This window comes from Notolepis coatsorum, assembly GCF_963971535.1.
Source record: "Notolepis coatsorum genome assembly, chromosome: 17".
Lineage (NCBI taxonomy): Eukaryota > Metazoa > Chordata > Actinopteri > Aulopiformes > Paralepididae > Notolepis > Notolepis coatsorum.
Window position 1 is genome coordinate 109622969 of NC_140181.1, and position 19169 is coordinate 109642137.

At 42.1% G+C, this 19169-nt stretch overlaps 1 protein-coding gene across 1 annotated transcript in view; it reads right to left on the reverse strand.

Annotated features, from left to right (window-relative positions):
• Positions 1-4601: 4601 nt before the first annotated feature.
• Positions 4602-19169, reverse strand: part of LOC311244221 (cadherin-4-like) — a gene marked incomplete at both ends in the record, with an annotated part of 21158 nt that continues 6590 nt past the window's right edge. Inside the window, 3 exons of the mRNA XM_084333627.1 lie at positions 4602-4808; positions 10166-10330; positions 11284-11423. Of these exons, the coding sequence (XP_084189753.1) occupies positions 4602-4808; positions 10166-10330; positions 11284-11423 (512 nt within the window). The remainder of the gene's footprint in view (positions 4809-10165; positions 10331-11283; positions 11424-19169) is intronic.

Here is a 19169-nt window from a genome sequence, read left to right on the forward strand (position 1 = left end):
AAAAATATTCCTCTGGGAGGATACCGCAGGCGGAAGACGGCCGCTGCTGCTGGAGCTGGACCGAGTCAAGCCGGTGGCAGCGCGGCGCACGGAAGCCGGGGAGAAACCGCCGCATCGCCCCGCTGGCGCTTCACAGCGCGAGAGTGTAAAGTCGCGGCTCATGCGCATGCGCTCGGCCAATCAAAGCGCAAAACGGCAACGCGGAACTGGAACAGCGTTGTGGAAGGCATTCACGCTTCAGGGTAGCCGTCATTTGAGTACCTCAGACGAAGAACCATATAACTCGGTTTTACATTTTCTGAGGAACAATGTTTTCAAACTTTATTATCTAAAGATGGTAATAGAGTGTTGTGTTCCTTCATAGTTAAAGACGGTAGAGGTTGAGTACTTTATTATCTAAAGATGGTAATAGAGTGTTGTGTTCCTTCATAGTTAAAGACGGTAGAGGTTGAGTCTTGTTGTGATGTATCACATTCACACTGATTTAGGATCACTTTTGGGGACGACACTGGCTCAGGAGGTAGAGCAGACGTCTGGTAATCCGGAGGTTCCCGGTTCGATTCCCACTCCTCCCGGGCAGCGTGTCGAAGTGTCCTTGAGAAAGACACTTAACCCCTAATTGCTCCCGATGAGCAGGTTGGCACCTTGCATGGTTGCCTCTGCCGTCGGTGTGCGAGTGAATGTGTCAAATGTGAGGAACAAATTGTAAAGCGCTTTGGATAAAAACTGTTATATAAATGCAGCCATTTACCATTTAACTTCAAAACTGCAAATACATGGGTTGTCCAAAAGATTTCAAAACTGACTTATATGGTTCTTCAGTGCAAGGATTTGTATTTGTAGGACGTGTCACACACACAGTCTCGTGGCAGCTGTACACTACGGCAGTGCAGTAGTTCTTCCACCATTATCCATCACGCCTCTGTATGTATCCAATCACCTCTGGCTAATTCCACCCTCAGGTTAGCGAGGGACCATCAATAAGACGAGGGGACCCGGTGGAACACATCCTTTCATGCTACAAACCCCACCGTACCGCGTTTGCGTCGGAGGTCAGGTTTGATTGACTTCATTGATGATTTGCTGCCCCTGTACAATTAATAACCAAACATTCATTATCATAATAGTGTTGTTGTGTCACGTGACGTGGCGGTGAGGGTCTTCTCCGTGTGACGTGTGCGTCGGCCCCATCCCCCCGCTGGTGCTGCCTCCGATTCGGGTCTGCGTGTCTGGAAGGCATCACGGAGGCATCTATAAACCATGTCTTTATGAATTCTGAAGGGCCTTGAGGGAAGCTAGTCGCTCCCTGACAGAGTGAAGGTCGGAATAGTATACCATGGAACACTCACATACATACAGTAAGGCCTGGCAGGGGGGGGGGGTGAGTGTGTAGTATTGACTGTACATATTGGTTTTAAGTGGGACAGATACCTTCTCAGTGGTGAAGTCAACCGTTGAACAGAGATAGCCTTACACATAAACAAGTATGGCTGTAAGCTCAATGAGAATCTTCCTCATCGATGCACATGGCTTTCTTCTGTGGTGAACTGTGCCTCGCCTAGTATTCACTCAGGACAACACGACTCATGTAAAGGAAATTAAAATAATAAACAAACAAAACAAATAAAAAACAAGACCAGAAAACAACAAAATCAGTTCACAAAATGTATTAAAAAATGTATATACATTTATTTGTCAAATAAATCTAAAATGTTTTTAAAAACAGTAGGTGACAGCTGTGTTGATGGTATTCTGCTGCGATGTGTCGTAGTGAGAGAAACGGCAAGAGAGATACGACCGACATGTCCTGTAGAAGAAGGCTGTTCTGAGCTGCAGCGCGAGGTACACCTTCTCATCGTGAATAACATACATCTACGATACCATTCCCCTGCCTTGTTAACGCTATCAACCACCTCCCTTCCTCCCCTCGCCTGGGGCCAAGCCGCGCTCTCTGTCCTCCTCCCCGCCGGCGAGGAGAGCGCTGGAGCTCACCGGGAGAGGGGCAGGGGAGGGCGGGGGGGGCCGCGGAGACACCGGGAGAGGGCGAGGGGCAGGTGAGAGGAGGGGCGATTCCTCCGCATCGCCCCTCATCCAGGACTTTGTGGAGTCTCACTTCGTCGAGGAGATGACTTGCGGGGATTCACCGTCCGCCGTAATTAATAGGAGAACGTGGAGGGTGGATTAAACACGGCACCCTGGCCAATCCCCATCAAATCCACAGGCAGAGAGAGAGAGAGAGGGGGGGGGGGGGGGGCTTCAGTGGATCCCATTCTCCCTACACTTGAAACATTAGCTGTGATGCAGTTAGCTAACATTTGAGAGCATTTTACACAATGGGCTCTGAAGATAAGAGATGATTAAGCCTTCTCCATCACTCAACCAACGTCTCCCACGGTTCCCCAGAGGAAATGTTTTTGCCCGTCTAAATAATTCAACCGCTTGCCGCTTCTCATTTCGGTCCACGGTGCGTTATTTGAAGGCAATGACATACGATTAAAATTCCCTTGGGTGGCGTTAGCGCTGGTGGAAGTGGTGTTTTTCCCCCCCCCCTGTTAAAAATGCGACAAAATCCTTTTTGTGTGGAAAGTTTGTAACAGACTTCTCTCTAATTTGTTCTTGGAAGAAAAAAAAAACTCTCCCACTCAAAACCCCAACTTTCAGATGAATGAAAAGCTGCCTGAAGAGAGACAAATTGCGAGGGCGCTGAATCCCTGTCGGGAGGCGCGGCGCCTGCTGTCGTCACAACGGGGGAACGCCACAGAGGACTGAATATCAAAACTTCATCCTGACACAGCAGTGAGTCAACAAGAAATAATATAAAAGATAACGAGGAGAAATGACAACTATAGAGTCTCAAAACGTTCACAAGTCTGCTTCCCTCGTTGTTCCGGACTATTCTGAAGTTAACTAGCGCTTCAAAACAAATATCCATTTTTTCCTTTGTACAGTTTATATAGTTTTCCTCAAGACATTTGACCACACGACCGACCGGTGGTTGGAAAACCTCGGAGCGCGGGGACACACATGCGACCAACAACGTCCCACTTGATCTTAGAGACAAAGTCTCCTTAAATAACCCTCATAATGTACTTCATATACCATGATAACACTTAACCCCTAAGTATTAACCCCATAGCAACAAGGCTTATCAAGTTTTAGGTGCAAAATAAAACGAAATCAGCTGCTGTCAAAGCCACAACCGACAGTTAAACAATGCCTGTTATTCACTAACATAGTCCCAACAGTGGAGGTTTTGTGATCTTCTACAATCAAATTCACATTGGCCGTGACCCAGGACCATGTGACCCAGGACCATGTGACCCAGGACCATGTGACCCAGGACCTCACATGTGACCCAGGGCCTCCCATGTGCCCGAGTCCAAAAAACAAATGATTTGTCCGTCACTTGCAAAAGACACACACTGTAGCACTTCCTGTATGTCCACACTGTAGCACTTCCTGTATGTCCACACTGTAGCACTTCCTGTATGTCCACACTGTAGCACTTCCTGTATGTCCACACTGTAGCACTTCCTGTATGTCCACACTGTAGCACTTCCTGTATGTCCACACTGTAGCACTTCCTGTATGTCCACACTATGTCCACATGACTCCAATCCTTCTCCACAGCCAGTTCTCCTAACAAAACCACACCACTGACGTCTACCGCGGCCACCGCTAGGCCCTGCAGGGGGCGACAGACGCAACGAGGGATGGTCCCAGTTAAAGGGTCGGGGTTCACGTAAAGCCCTAAGTTAGCGGGAGTCTGCTCAATATATGCACCACTGGAGGCACTTCTTAAACAACAGTGCTTCTGTTCTCAGTCATTCAAGTTCAAGAAAGAATAAGCGGGTGCCCTCAGCGCTGGAAGGACTTTCCACTTCCTCTCTTCTCCTCTCCCCCTCGGGGCCGAGCGAGCGAGCGGCTGGAGCTATCTGCAGAGGGGCAGGCGGGGGCTGGGAGCGGGGCGGGGGCTGGGCGGGGGCTGGGGGCGGGGCGGGGGCTGGGGGCGGGGGACGAGTCGACCCCCCCCGCCAACGACAGGAAGCGGCTCGTGTCTAGGAGAGCGAGGGACGACAAAAGAGCTTAACGATCTAAAGAGGGAAACAAAATCAAGAAAAAAGTAACCAGCCCCTAAGTCTAGCAGAAAACACAAAACAAAAACAACAACAACAACAACAACAACAACAACAACAACAAAATATATATAACAGAGGTTTGGAAACACAAAACATGACAAGCCTGCAGTTCAAAGCTTCAGTTTCAGTCTCAGAGCCGCCTCACGGCACAGTCCACTGTGGCCATTAATTTGATTGGTCGGTTGGTTGGTCAGTTGGTCAGTGTGTGTGTGTGTTTGTGTTTGTGTGTGTGCATGTGTGTTGTCATCGTTGTGTGTGTGTGTGTGTTCTGAAAGGGCACACCGGGGGGGGGGGGGGGGGGGGGGGGGGGGGGGGTTAATAAGGAGACACAGCATGGCAGTCCAGCTGACAGGACGAGAGGGTGTGTGTGTGTGTGTGTGTGTGTGTGTGTGTGTGTGTGTGTGTGTGTGTGTGTGTGAAGGGTGTGTGTCTTCATCTTGGTCTTTCGTCTCCGTGGCGCCTCTAGTCGTCGTCCCCTCCCCCGTACATGTCGGCCAGCTTCTTGAAGCGGGGGCCCCAGTCGTTGAGGTAGTCGTAGTCCTGGTCCCCCGAGCTGGAGGAGTGCAGGGAGCTGACGGAGCCCGCGGTGCTGCCGCTGCCCTCGTAGTCGAACACCAGCAGCGAGTCGTAGGGGGGCGCCGTGGGGTCGTTGTCCGCCGCCCGCAAGCCCTGGGGGGTCAGGGAGGAGAGGGAGGAGAGGGAGGAGAGGGAAGGAAAAGGATTTTTTTTATTTGCCAAGTACATAGTAATAATATTAAAGGGATGCTCGATATTGGCTTTTTTACCGATACCGATATACCGATATTGTCCAACTCTTAATTTCCGATACCGATATCAACCGATATCAACCGATACCGATATATGCAGGGTTTCACCCCCAAAAAACAGAATAATTTCAGGTAATTAACATTACATATCTCTGGTTGTGGAATTAACACAACATTATGCATACTTTTGACAATAAATAAAATCAGAATTTGTTCTTACTTGCTTGCCTGGGTAGATAAAGGTTATAGAAAGGGAAAAAAAATAATTTTTTTTTTTTTTAAACCGATACCGATATTTTCCGATATCACATTTTAATGCCGATATCGGCCGATAATATCGGTAGGCCGATAATATCGGACATCCCTAATAATAATAATAATAATAATAATCTTTCGCTGTCGACTAAAGACGCACTGCTTCAACTATTATCTGAAAAAGATTATAATAATAATAATAATTAAAGAAGATTGCCATAACCCTAACTAACCTTACTGTCCTAATAAACTAACATACACTGTAGCACTCACCACTTTGATGAACATTGTTACTCAGCTGATAGAGTTGTGCCCTTCCTGATGACTTGTTGTACAAAACTTGTAAGTCGATTTGGATAAAAGCGTTCAGCTAAATGACTAAATGTAAATGTAATGTAATAATAATAATAATAATAATAATAATATATTTGATTTGTAGGGCGCTTTATAGTTGTGGAGCTAAACTCAAAGCGCTACATTTTAAAAGAACATAAAAACTAGCAAGAGAGTAAAAAAAATTTAAGAATATAAAATAAGCAAGACTAAAACTAGTAAGGAGTAAAAAGAACACTAAAACTAGTAAAAGAGTAAAAAACATTAAATAAAAAGGGCTAAAACTGATAAAAGAGCATAAAATGGGGAGCTAAAACTAGATAAAAATCAACAAAAGACTATTAAAAAGATGAGTTTTGAGGCCCTTTTTAAAAGCATCCACAGTCTGTGGTGCTCTCAGGCGGTCAGGGAGAGGGTTCCACAGACTGGGAGCGGATGAGCAGAAAGCCTGATCCCCCACGGTGCAGAGTCCGCATGTGTCTTCAGCAGGTAAGCGGTACATTCATTGGGTCTCATTCCCGAAAATTTTTCAACGATATATTCTGGAAGACTTATCTTGGAACCACTGAGACATAATCAATGACAAGTTCACTCTGAGTCCTGAACGTGCTGGTAATATGTCTTAAGTGGCTGAAAAGGTCGCACAAATTATATGATCTGATATCTGCTTGGAGAATGGCATTCTGTCTTAAACTCGAAAGCGCGTTCCCGTTCAGGTCATTTGCATACAAAACACTGCCTCCAGAGCTCCTTATAAGGCAACTAGTGACGCAGCTGTGTGCAAATGAGTTGGCGGAAGTGCTTTGCGAGTCTTGCGAGCCGCGTGATTACGAAACCTAGCGTCAGTCAGTGCCAATCAGAGAGTGTCTCTAAGAAATGCGGCTAGGTTTCGTAATCACGCTTGCGTGCCATCAAAACTAGATTAGATTAATGTATTGGCATCATATACAGCTCGCGGTACACCTGCCGCAGCGCGCGCGCACACACACACACACACACGCGCGCGCAGTACTGTATATGAATGAATGAATGAAATATAATATATATAGCCTACGGCGGGCGTAATGAATGAACGCAGTATGGCTTATTATTCCATAATTAAGACATAGGCTACTGTTCATTCGTAGGTGCACACAAGACTTGTTATGGAATATTAATGCGGTCTATTTCCACCGATTAGCTTTAGTTCTTATTTATTTATCCACTGTCATTTCAGTGTTGGTGTATAGGCTATATTTCAATATACGTTTAATTGATTAATGATATATTCGAAGGAATGCAGGTTTATAGCTATATCAACCCCCTCCAATGTACAGTAAATGACCAAGTATGGTTTTGTCAATATTCCAATGTACAGTTTTGCTTGTACAGTGTAAGTCTATCCCCCACCCACCCCTACTACCCAACCTCCTCCAACAGTTTCTACGTCAAATGTACTCTCTTTTCTGGACTCTTTTTGTATCACAAACAGTACTGTATTTGCAAATCTGGTATGTCATAAATGTATAGATGTAGCAATACTGTCTATCTGTGTCGTGTGTGTCATATATGTTATGATGAATTGAAAATGGGGGACCCTGATGTAAACAAGACGAAAGTCTTTCTCTGGTCTGCATCCCCTTATGTAATTGAGCTGTACTGTACTGTACCCATTCTGCAATCTGTTAATAAAGTTTTCAATCAATCAATCAAACAAAGGTCTGTCCCATTGTATACCAATCAATGGGATACATTGCATGTTGACCTGCATTCTTTCAAATGTATATAATTAATCATTCAAACAGATGTGTAACAAATAAGAAATACAAATTCCACAGAAGGCATTAAATAATTATTATTTTCAATCATTTCACAATAATTACATAATTGTGTTTGAATAATAATAGTAATTAAAGTAATTATACATTTGTCCAAAATAGCTGGTTCAGATATGGTTAAGCAGCTGCCCTGTGATCAGATGAATCCATATTATTTATTTTTCCGACATCAAATGCGTAATTACTTATCGTACAAATATTGTCATATTTTTGATTAAGTAATTAATTCCAAGGAGGCCTGTAGCGTTGACGTGAAGGAATCACTATGAGAACACAGTCTGTCAAGTTATAATGACATTTTAAATTAGTCAATCAATCATGAGATTTGATCGTGGCTGAGAGCAGATTTAAGAGTGCTCCTCAGCTCCTCAGCACTCTTGAATCTGCTCTCAGCCACGATCAAATCTGATCTCAGGAAAATTTGGGGACTCCCACTCCCAGCCCTAATATGTCTTAAATGGGCCGAAATTTTGTCGTAACTTCGTTCGGGAATGAGACCCAATATTGATGAATGCAACACGATAAATCAAGACCACATCTCTGTGTAGTTTTGAAATACTACATCAGAGGCCGCTATGCATATTCTGTACAGAAAGGCCCAGAATGTTACATACGTATGTTAAAAGGCACCTCTATACTCCTCTCTATACTACTATTTGTACCACAAAAATCCTTGCCTTTTTGGGTTTTTTAAGATAAGATAAGATCAGTGTTAATTTTGTCAACGAAAATGATGACTAAATATGGTCGTCAACGAAGCTTTTTCCCCTGACTAAATCTAGACTAAAACAAAAAAGACAAAATCGAGACTAAAACTGACTAAGACTAAAATGCTCAGACCTGTAGTTGACTAAAACGACTAAGACTAAAATGAAAAATAAATGAAGGTGACATATGATGAAAACGAAAAAGGAGCATTTGACACATGACTAAGACTAAAACTATTGGTTTGATTATGTCTTATGGTGTATATATGGGGAGTGGGGAGAGGGGCGTCTACATGAATCTATGATCCCAATAGAAAATAATGTTAATTTGACTGACTGTAGCGGTACATAGAATTGCATTACAAGAGAATAAAATGCCTTTTTTTTCATTATCGAAAAAAAAATAAAGACAAAAATGACATCCGTTTTCTGCGACTAAATCTAGACTAAAACAAAAAAGACTAAATCGAGACTAAAACTGACTAAGACTAAAATGCTCAGACCTGTAGTTGACAAAAACTGACTAAGCAAAAAATAAATGAAGGTGACTAATTATGATGAAAATGAAAAAGATAAAAATAGCTGCCAAAATTAACACTGGATAAGATAAGATATTCCTTTATTTATCCCTTGGGGGAAATTCATAGCAGCATGGGGGAGGGGGAAGGGAAGTACAGGTATGGGCAGGGTAATAGTAGAAATACATAGATATAGGCGATCAAATTTGATCTGAACATAAAGATATGAGATAAAATAAAGTGTAAACAAATAAAGTGTAAACAAAGGTGCAGAAGAGGATGAAACGGAAGGGTTTCGTGCATCAGGTCTAACTACAAAACAGTCAATCAATCATTGTTGATGTGCCCTGTGTTTCCAAACCGATCTGTGTTTTTAAAATGTCGACTAAATGGTTAGGTGTCGACTAAACTGGGAGGACAGGTCTGTCGCTGTGAGACCTGCTCCTCCTGTGTGTGTGTGTTACCCTGGAGTGGGTGGGGTCTAACTCTGAGGCAGTGGCTGTCTCAGAGAATATTATATCTGACCCCAGTATCTCAGTCAGAGCATCTATGTCTGTGTGTGGAATGGATCACCAACTTCCACTGACTAATGCCTGAGGTCGCCTCCTGTGGGCACAACAACAAAGACAGCGGGAACAATGGACTGAGTTGAGACTGCAGGGGAAGATTGCGTGTCTCCCTGCCGCGGACCATTCTGTCTCTCACTCTGTGTTCAAAAATGTTGCCATAGATGAGTGCATTGTTATCTTCACTCTGAAAGCGAGATTACAGGTCTTACCATCTAAACTGAATCTCTCCATCTGGTTTCCAGGCAGTCATGCTCCTCACTGTATTCATCATGACAATAACCAAATAGCTGAAACCATGTCCCACATCTTAAATGGTTGCCATGTATACAGGGGCCTCTACATAAGTAGGCATGACAGAATAGTAGATTTGATAGCGAAAGATATCTCTCTCATTTTTAGGTCCTCCATCATACTGTATAAGCATTCTACTGTGAAGCCAAGCATGTTCAACCTGTGCAATGATAATTCCATGTTCTCTAGTATTACAGTTAACACCCCTGATGTATTTGTGGTAAATGAACACCTTAGGGAGGTGTCCATTCTCGAGGTTGGCTGTACTTTTGACTACAGCTTAGAAGAAGCCTTCCTAACCAAAATGCTGAAATACCAACAGCTACAGCAGACCATCTCACAGCTAGGCTACAGATGTAAACTCCTAGTTTTTATCGTTGGCAGCCTAGGGCATGTGGTGCACAAGTTGGTTGTGAGGCGCCTACAAATAGCCGGTCTCCCCAAAAGGAAGGCCAAGCAGTTAGCCAGGTACTGCTCAGTATCAGCAATTATAGGAAGCCGCTCAATTTGGAGGAGGCGCTGTTACCTTTACCATTGATTCTGCCGTCCATGCACCTTGTACCTGACTGTTCTTCATAATTTTCTGATTGCACTGGCATTGTTTATGTCCTTTGTATGAGGCCTCCTTGTACTTCTGTTCATGTGGACATAAATAAACATTTCAAATGTGTGTGTGTGTGTGTGTGTGTGTGTGTGTGTGTGTGTGTGTGTGTGTGTGTGTGTGTGTGTGTGTGTGTGTGTGTGTGTGTGTGTGTGTGTGACCTCTGACCTCGTGGATGAAGTCCCCTATGTCCCCGGGATGGGGCACGAGGGGCCGGACGGGGTACTGGGACTCGGGCACGGTGGGGCGCTCGTCCACCCTGCGGACCCCCAGGGGCTTACTGACCACGTGCTCCATGGAGTCGGGCTGCTGCAGCTGGCTCAGGTCGTAGTCCTGCGGGGGGCACAGGGGGGCACAGGGGGGCACAGGGGGAGACAGGGGGACACAGGGGGAGACAGGGGGACACGGGGGGGGGTACAGGGGGACACAGGGGGACACACATCACCTTAAACATTCATTCACTTTAGATGTCCGCTATTATCGGCCGATATTGGCATTAAAATGTGATATCGGAAATTATCGTTATCGGTTTAATTTTTTTCTTTTTTCTTTTTTACAACCTTTATTTACCCAGGCAAGCAAGTAAGAACAAATTCAGATTTTATTTATTGTCAAAGTATGCATAATGTTGTGTTAATTCCACAACAAGAGATATGTAATGTTAATTACCTGAAATTATTCCGTTTTTTTGGGGGTGAAACCCTGCATATATCGGTATCGGTTGATATCGGTATCGGAAATTTAGAGTTGGACAATATCGGTATATCGGTATCGGTAAAAAAGCCAATATCGAACATCCCTACTTTAGACCAGTGGTTCTCAAACTACGGGTCGCCACCCAAATTGGGGTCGCGGGTAGGTGACAGTGGGGTCGCATTGGAAAGTAAAAAAGAAAAATTAAATATATATATGTATATATTAAGGCTGTCAAAGTTAACGCGGTATTCTATTAACGCCACAATTTTTTTTAACTCACGATTAACTAAAAAAATAATAAAAAATAAAGAAAGAAATTACTTCTCTCTTTTTTTTTTTTTTTTTTTTACTAGACTTCACTCAGGTGTATTATTGATGCTCTCATTCTATGCTCTATGTTTGTTTCTGAAGTGTGTGTGTGTGTGTGTGTGTGTGTGTGTGTGTGTGTGTGTGTGTGTGTGTGTGTGTGTGTGTGTGTGTGTATGTGTGTGTGTGTGTGTGTGTGTGTGTGTGTGTGTGTGTGTGTGTGTGTGTGTGTGTGTGTGTGTGTGTGTGTGTGTGTGTGTGTGTGTGTGTGTGTGTGTGTGTACCTGGTCCTCCTCGCCGCCCCCCTCCTCGTCGTACTTCAGGATGTTGTCTCTCACGTCGTCCTCGGGGTCGATGAGCAGCTGCTTGTTCTGCCGCTCCCTCTCCCGGCGCTTCATCCAGACCACAAACAGCAGCACCAGGCCTGCACACATTTAATAACACATAGAATAACTAAGGCTGTCAAAGTTAACACGGTATTAACGCGTTATCGCCCGATTCTATTAACGCCACTATTTTTTTTAACTCACGATAAACTTGTTCAATATTTATTTTATTTTTATTATTATTATTATTTTTTTTTTACTTTTTATTTTTTTTATTAGACTTCACTCAGGTGTATTATTGATACTCTCATTGATACTATGTTTGTTTCTGACTCAAAGTGTGTGTGTGTGTGTGTGTGTGTGTGTGTGTGTGTGTGTGTGTGTGTGTGTGTGTGTGTGTGTGTGTGTGTGTGTGAGAGAGAGATAGAGAGGGGGGGGTGTGTGATTACTCAGCCCTTGTGTGGGTGAATGTAACAAGTTCCTAACGTTTTCTTTCCCCTATTATTTCATGCACTTTATTCATTGTTTCTTTTAAGTTATTTTGTGCATCACTCTGTTTTGAATTTGATGCAAATTTGCAATGCATGAGGGTCATTATTTTGTGTTAAATGGCTGCATAAAGCAAGCATTTGTTGACTCGCATGTTGATAAGAGTATTAAAACTTGGAAAACATGAGTTTATGGTCAAAAAAAGAAAATGCGATTAAATTGTGATTAATCGCGAGTTAACTATGGACAATCATGCGATTAATCGAGTTAAATATTTTAATCGATTGACAGCACTAATAATAACAACACATATTAATAATAATAACTGTATAGCACCTTTCATACAGAAATTGCTGTTCAAAGTGCTTCACAGCAGTGAAAAAAATACAGGCATAAGCGAGCATAAAAAAGATAGAGAGGTAGCAATGTAAGGTAAATCACAGTGTTTCACATTAGGATCTAGCATCCAAATAGGCCTCTCTGTTTACAGTTTCATTCAGTAATACACACAATAAAATAGAATAGACAGAGTAAAAAAGTGTGGTTTGATTCAGTTTAAAAATAGGCTAACAATTATAAAATAGAAAGGACATACAACAGGGTATTTAACATACAACAGAGCAATGTATCAGTAAGAAGTAAAAAGTGTGATAAAATAGTTCAATAAAAATACAACAGAGCAGTGCATCGCTCTTATCATATCACATAACACATAATGACACATATCCATGCAGAGCAATACTTTCATGTTTTACACACATGAAGGATGAGATGTCTTCACCTAAACTGCATGGACTACAACACGCATATGACGTATATATCACACCAGTTAGGGTACATATACATGTATACATTTAGCTGTTATCCACAAAGAGACTTACAAGGTCTGTACGCCATGTCAGCAGGAAGGGCACGACTCGTTCAGCCGAGTAACAATGGCGGTCATGATCGTCGGTCAGACGAGCGGGGAGAAAAGAGTTTTCTCTCTGCCTCAATCTTATATACTAGCAATGAAATCCCTCCTTATTGACCCCTATTCCAAAAATGATTGGTTTAATCAACGGTTCTTCCTGCGTCTTCCTGTTCACTCAGAACCCACTCAAAATACGAATCCTATCTCCCCCGTCCCTAATCTTAGCTTTTCTGGCTTTGAATCCCTTCTAAGGAATTGGTCTTCCAGCCTCTGAAGATAAGCAGATGACTCCTTCAGCGGTCTGCTCTCAGTGTCTGACCAACGTGTGCTTCTCTCAGACTCACAGCGGTATTTAACCATTTTAACTTAACATGCCGTCTCATACTGTCAATGACTTTAACCGTTGACTGACATTCCATCAATGTATTCAATGTCATTTACTGACATCCTATCAATGCATTCAATGTCATTTACTGACATCCTATCAATGCATTCAATGTCATTTACTGACATCCTATCAATGTATTCAATGTCATTTACTGACATTCTATCAATGTATTCAATGTAATTTACTGACATCCTATCAATGTATTCAATGTAATTTACTGACATCCTATCAATGCATTCAATGTAATTTACTGACATTCTATCAATGTATTCAATGTCATTTACTGACATCCTATCAATGCATTCAATGTAATTTACTGACATTCTATCAATGTATTCAATGTAATTTACTGACATTCTATCAATGTATTCAATGTCATTTACTGACATTCTATCAATGTATTCAATGTAATTTACTGACATCCTATCAATGTATTCAATGTAATTTACTGACATTCTATCAATGTATTCAATGTAATTTACTGACATTCTATCAATGTATTCAATGTAATTTACTGACATTCTATCAATGTATTCAATGTCATTTACTGACATCCTATCAATGCATTCAATGTCATTTACTGACATCCTATCAATGCATTCAATGTCATTTACTGACATCCTATCAATGCATTCAATGTCATTTACTGACATCCTATCAATGTATTCAATGTCATTTACTGACATTCTATCAATGTATTCAATGTAATTTACTGACATCCTATCAATGTATTCAATGTAATTTACTGACATCCTATCAATGCATTCAATGTAATTTACTGACATTCTATCAATGTATTCAATGTCATTTACTGACATCCTATCAATGCATTCAATGTAATTTACTGACATTCTATCAATGTATTCAATGTAATTTACTGACATTCTATCAATGTATTCAATGTCATTTACTGACATTCTATCAATGTAATTTACTGACATTCTATCAATGTATTCAATGTCATTTACTGACATTCTATCAATGTATTCAATGTAATTTACTGACATTCTATCAATGTATTCAATGTAATTTACTGACATTCTATCAATGTATTCAATGTCATTTACTGACATCCTATCAATGTATTCAATGTAATTTACTGACATTCTATCAATGTATTCAATGTAATTTACTGACATTCTATCAATGTATTCAATGTAATTTACTGACATTCTATCAATGTATTCAATGTAATTTACTGACATTCTATCAATGTATTCAATGTCATTTACTGACATTCTATCAATGTATTCAATGTAATTTACTGACATTCTATCAATGTATTCAATGTAATTTACTGACATTCTATCAATGTATTCAATGTAATTTACTGACATTCTATCAATGTATTCAATGTAATTTACTGACATTCTATCAATGTATTCAATGTAATTTACTGACATTCTATCAATGTATTCAATGTAATTTACTGACATTCTATCAATGTATTCAATGTCATTTACTGACATCCTATCAATGTATTCAATGTAATTTACTGACATTCTATCAATGTATTCAATGTAATTTACTGACATTCTATCAATGTATTCAATGTAATTTACTGACATTCTATCAATGTATTCAATGTAATTTACTGACATTCTATCAATGTATTCAATGTCATTTACTGACATTCTATCAATGTATTCAATGTAATTTACTGACATTCTATCAATGTATTCAATGTAATTTACTGACATCCTATCAATGTATTCAATGTAATTTACTGACATCCTATCAATGCATTCAATGTAATTTACTGACATTCTATCAATGTATTCAATGTCATTTACTGACATTCTATCAATGTATTCAATGTAATTTACTGACAGTGGTTACAGTGGTTACCGTGGTTACAGTGGTTACAGTGGTTACCGTGGTTACAGGGGTAGACTTTGTATTCTTCATCTGTTACAAATGATTGAAAATAATACAGTATTTTATGCTAAACACCGGTGACTTCCAAATGGAACCATGGTGGGGGGGGGGGCAGTGTGAGGCCCAGCCAGGCAGAGAACAGACCGGAAAGTGCTGCTGTTCTGGTTTTGTATAAAAAGAAAAGGCGTTTGGTTTGAATATTAATATTGTACGAGCGGCACGGCGCCGGGCCGCTGGAGGCAGATCAGCGAGACAGATCGCACATTTACCCCGACAGGAGGATGAAACGAGATGGAAGCCACAGTGTAAACAGATCCAGAGGTGCTACAGACACCAGGGCATCTATAATACATCTGTGTGTTGTTGTTCAGGCCGACAGGGGCTTTCTACGTCTCAACGTGCTCCCGTTGAACCGGCACGTTTTAAGAACACATTTTAGAATACAAAAATAATAATTGAGTAAACAAAGACACAGTGAGCAGAGTTGAGACCAATCCAGCAGCAGCAGCAGCAGCCAGCATGTCATTATTTGGTGTTACAGTGAGTTTAGTGTGTGTGAGTGTGTACGTGTAGGTGTGTGTGTGTGTGTGTGTGTGTGTGTGTGTGTGTGTGTGTGTGTGTGTGTGTGTGTGTGTCTGAAGAAGTCCACCATCATCCCTGTACCCAAAAAATCCATGCACACTTGCCTCAACGACTACTGCCCTGTAGCTCTCACCTCCATAGCCATGACGTGCTTTGAGATGCTAGTGAAGGGCTACATCTGCTCCTCCCTCCCCATCAACCCTGCAATTTGCATATCGCCCCAACAGGTCCACGGAGGACGCCATAGCCCATGTGCTGCACACAGCAGCATCACACCTGGATAAGAGGCAGGGGAACTATGTGAGAATGCTGTTCATCGACTACAGCTCAGCATTCAATACCATAGTCCCCTCCAAACTCATAGCCAAGCTCAGGGACCTGGGCTTGAACTATGACCTCTGCCAGTGGGTCTTGGACTTCCTGACGGGTAGACCCCAGGTGGTGAGAGCAGGCAACTGCACCTCCTCATCCATCACGTTCAACATAGGGGTCCCCCAGGGCTGTGTTCTGAGTCTCCTCCTCTACTCCCTGTACACACATGACTGTGTGGCACAGCGGAACAACAACACAATCATCAAATTTGCTGATGACACAGTAGTGGTGGGCCTGATCTCTGCCAACGACGAGAGGGCCTACCTGGAAGAGGTAGAGAATCTGTCGCAGTGGTGTCAGAAGAACTGCCTCTCCCTGAACGTCAGCAAAACAAAAGAGATGATTGTGGACTTCAGGAGGTCGGGGGTCAAGGACTACAGCCCCCTCAGCATCGACGGGGCACCGGTTGAGAGAGTGAACAGTTTCAAGTACCTCGGAGTCCACATATCCAAGGACTTGACATGGACCACACACATTGACAGTGTTGTGAAGAAGGCACGGCAACGCCTCTACTTCCTCAGGCGCCTAAGGAAGTTCCAAGTCAGTCAGAAGATCCTTAAGAACTTCTACTCATGCACAATAGAGAGCATCCTGACTGGCAATATCACCTCCTGGTTTGGGAATAGCACCACACAAGACCATAGCAGACTACAGAGAGTGGCCCGTTCAGCAGAACGCACAATTGGAGGGGGGCTTCCCACTCTCCAGAACATTTACAACAAGCGGTGCATGGGTAAGGCTAAGAGAATTATCAAAGAATCCAGCCACCCAAACAACTGCCACTTTGAACTGCTGCGGTCAGGCAAGCGATACCGGAGTCTCATGGCAAGCACAGAAAGACTCAGAAGAAGCTTCTATCCCCAGGCCATCAGGTTGCTTAACGAACAATAACACTACACAACAACCATCAAATGCACTCACACCACACACACCCACACGCACACACTCACTTTAAACAAACAACTCACTGCAGCACCCACTCTACACACTTTAGAACACCTAAACACACTTTATATTTATTGGCAAAGAATTTGCACTACAACCCATACCTCAGTACACCTTACTGTAAATTATATTGTACCTAAATTGTACCTCATCCCACTTCTGCTTTGCACTGTATAGTATATTTAAGCATTACATCACGCGCAGGAGTGGTTTGTGAAAAATAAATCATGCCTAGGGGTGGTCGTTAGGCCCGAGGCGCAGCCTCACAAACCACGACTACAAGTGGTGTAATGCTTTTATACAACTGGCACATTCATCCAACCTTATTGCTATACAATAAACACACATTAATCGAAGATCTATTGAAAGAACCATCCGCCAGAAAAAGTTGTTCCCACAACAAAAAAGAGAAGTTGCCTCCATGTGGAAGCAGCTCGGAAGTGCATCCAATTGTTCTCAGTAGGACATCCAACCAACTAACACATCCAACTGTCTTTCAACTAAGACATCCAACCAACTAACACATCCAACTGTCTTTCAACTAAGACATCCAACCAACTAACACATCCAACTGTCTTTCAACTAAGACATCCAACCTACTAACACATCCAACTGTCTTTCACCTAGACATCCAACCAACTAACACATCCAACTGTCTTTCATCTAGACATCCAACCAACTAACACATCCAACTTTTCTTTAGTTTTTAACCTACTTTCTATAGAACTTCATTCTTAGATGCTTCTATAGAAAGTAGGTAAAACAAATAAAAAAAAAGTGTTCTTTGCCCTATAGGATTTTTATTTTTTTTAAACCTACTTTCTATAGAAGCAGCTGGGAGGTGCGCTGTTTTAAGTGAGCGTGGGTTATTGAATTGATTGATTGCTAATTTTATTACTGTCCGCCTTGTTTCCAACTGGTTAAGTTTAGGCCCTCTTTCGAAGTTGGTTAAGGTTAGAGTTTGGAACCAGGGCTGGTGGTCTATCGCCCTGCTCTAAAGACAAACTCTAACCTTAACCAACTTCGAAAGAGGGCCTAAACTTAACCAGTTGGAAACCAGGCGGACAGTAATAAAATTTGCAATCAATCAATCAATTCAATAGGCCATGCTCACTTAAAATAGCGCACCTCCCAGCTGCTTGAAAGTAGGTAAAAAAAACTGAATTAATCAATCAATCAAATCACACAATTTTTATTTTGTTCCACAATGACTCATGACCATCAATTACATCATCCAACATTGTTTAAGCAACTAAGACATTAAGACACTAAGACAGAATCGGTTTATATTTAGTCGTTATGACGCTATCAACATATCCATTCAGTCCACCCTCACTTAAAACAGCGCACCTCCCAGCTGCTTCTATAGAAAGGAGAAGAAACATTTAAAATAAAAATGCAAATTAATCAATCAATCAATCCGCGCGATTTTTATTTTGTTCCACAATGACTCATGACCCATCAATTACATCATCCAACATTGTTTAAAGAACTAAGACATTCGCCGTGACAGAATCGGTTTATATTTAGTCGTTATGACGCTATCAACATATCCATTTGTGTTACGATTCTGGTTCCTGACTACGGTCGGGAACCACCCACCTTCTCTGTCATCTGTCACCTGACTGCTGTCACTTGTTTTCCCCTGTCATTTAGTGCTGTCACTTAGGGGTTGGCTTCTGATTGGCTGTCACAGGGGTGTGTGTGGAATGTTGGTATTTGGTGGCTATTTAACATTCCTTTCCTCTGCTTGTCATTCGTCAGGTCTTCACTTTAGGCGTTCGGAGATAACGCGGCCGGTTCCAGTTCTGGACCACCACTAAGCTACTTTCTAACGCTAACGCCAGTGTTTGTTTACATTTTCATTTCATTCAAAGGATCCGAACCGATTGAAGTTTATGGATACCATGACTGTTAAGCCCCTTAAAACTTACCACAGTCATGGTATCCATAAACTTCAATCGGTTCGGATCCTTTGAATGAAATGAAAATGTAAACAAACACTGGCGTCATGTTAGAAAGTAGCACTGGTGACGTGAAATCACTGAGCCCAGAGAGGAGTGGTTAGTATAGAGAGTATAGAGAGTATAGAGGTGATGTAACAGTACTCACTCAGCAGTATAGAGATGATGTAACAGTACTCACTCAGCAGTATAGAGATGATGTAACAGTACTCACTCAGCAGTATAGAGATGATGTAACAGTACTCACTCAGCAGTATAGAGATGATGTAACAGTACTCACTCAGCAGTATAGAGGTGATGTAACAGTACTCAC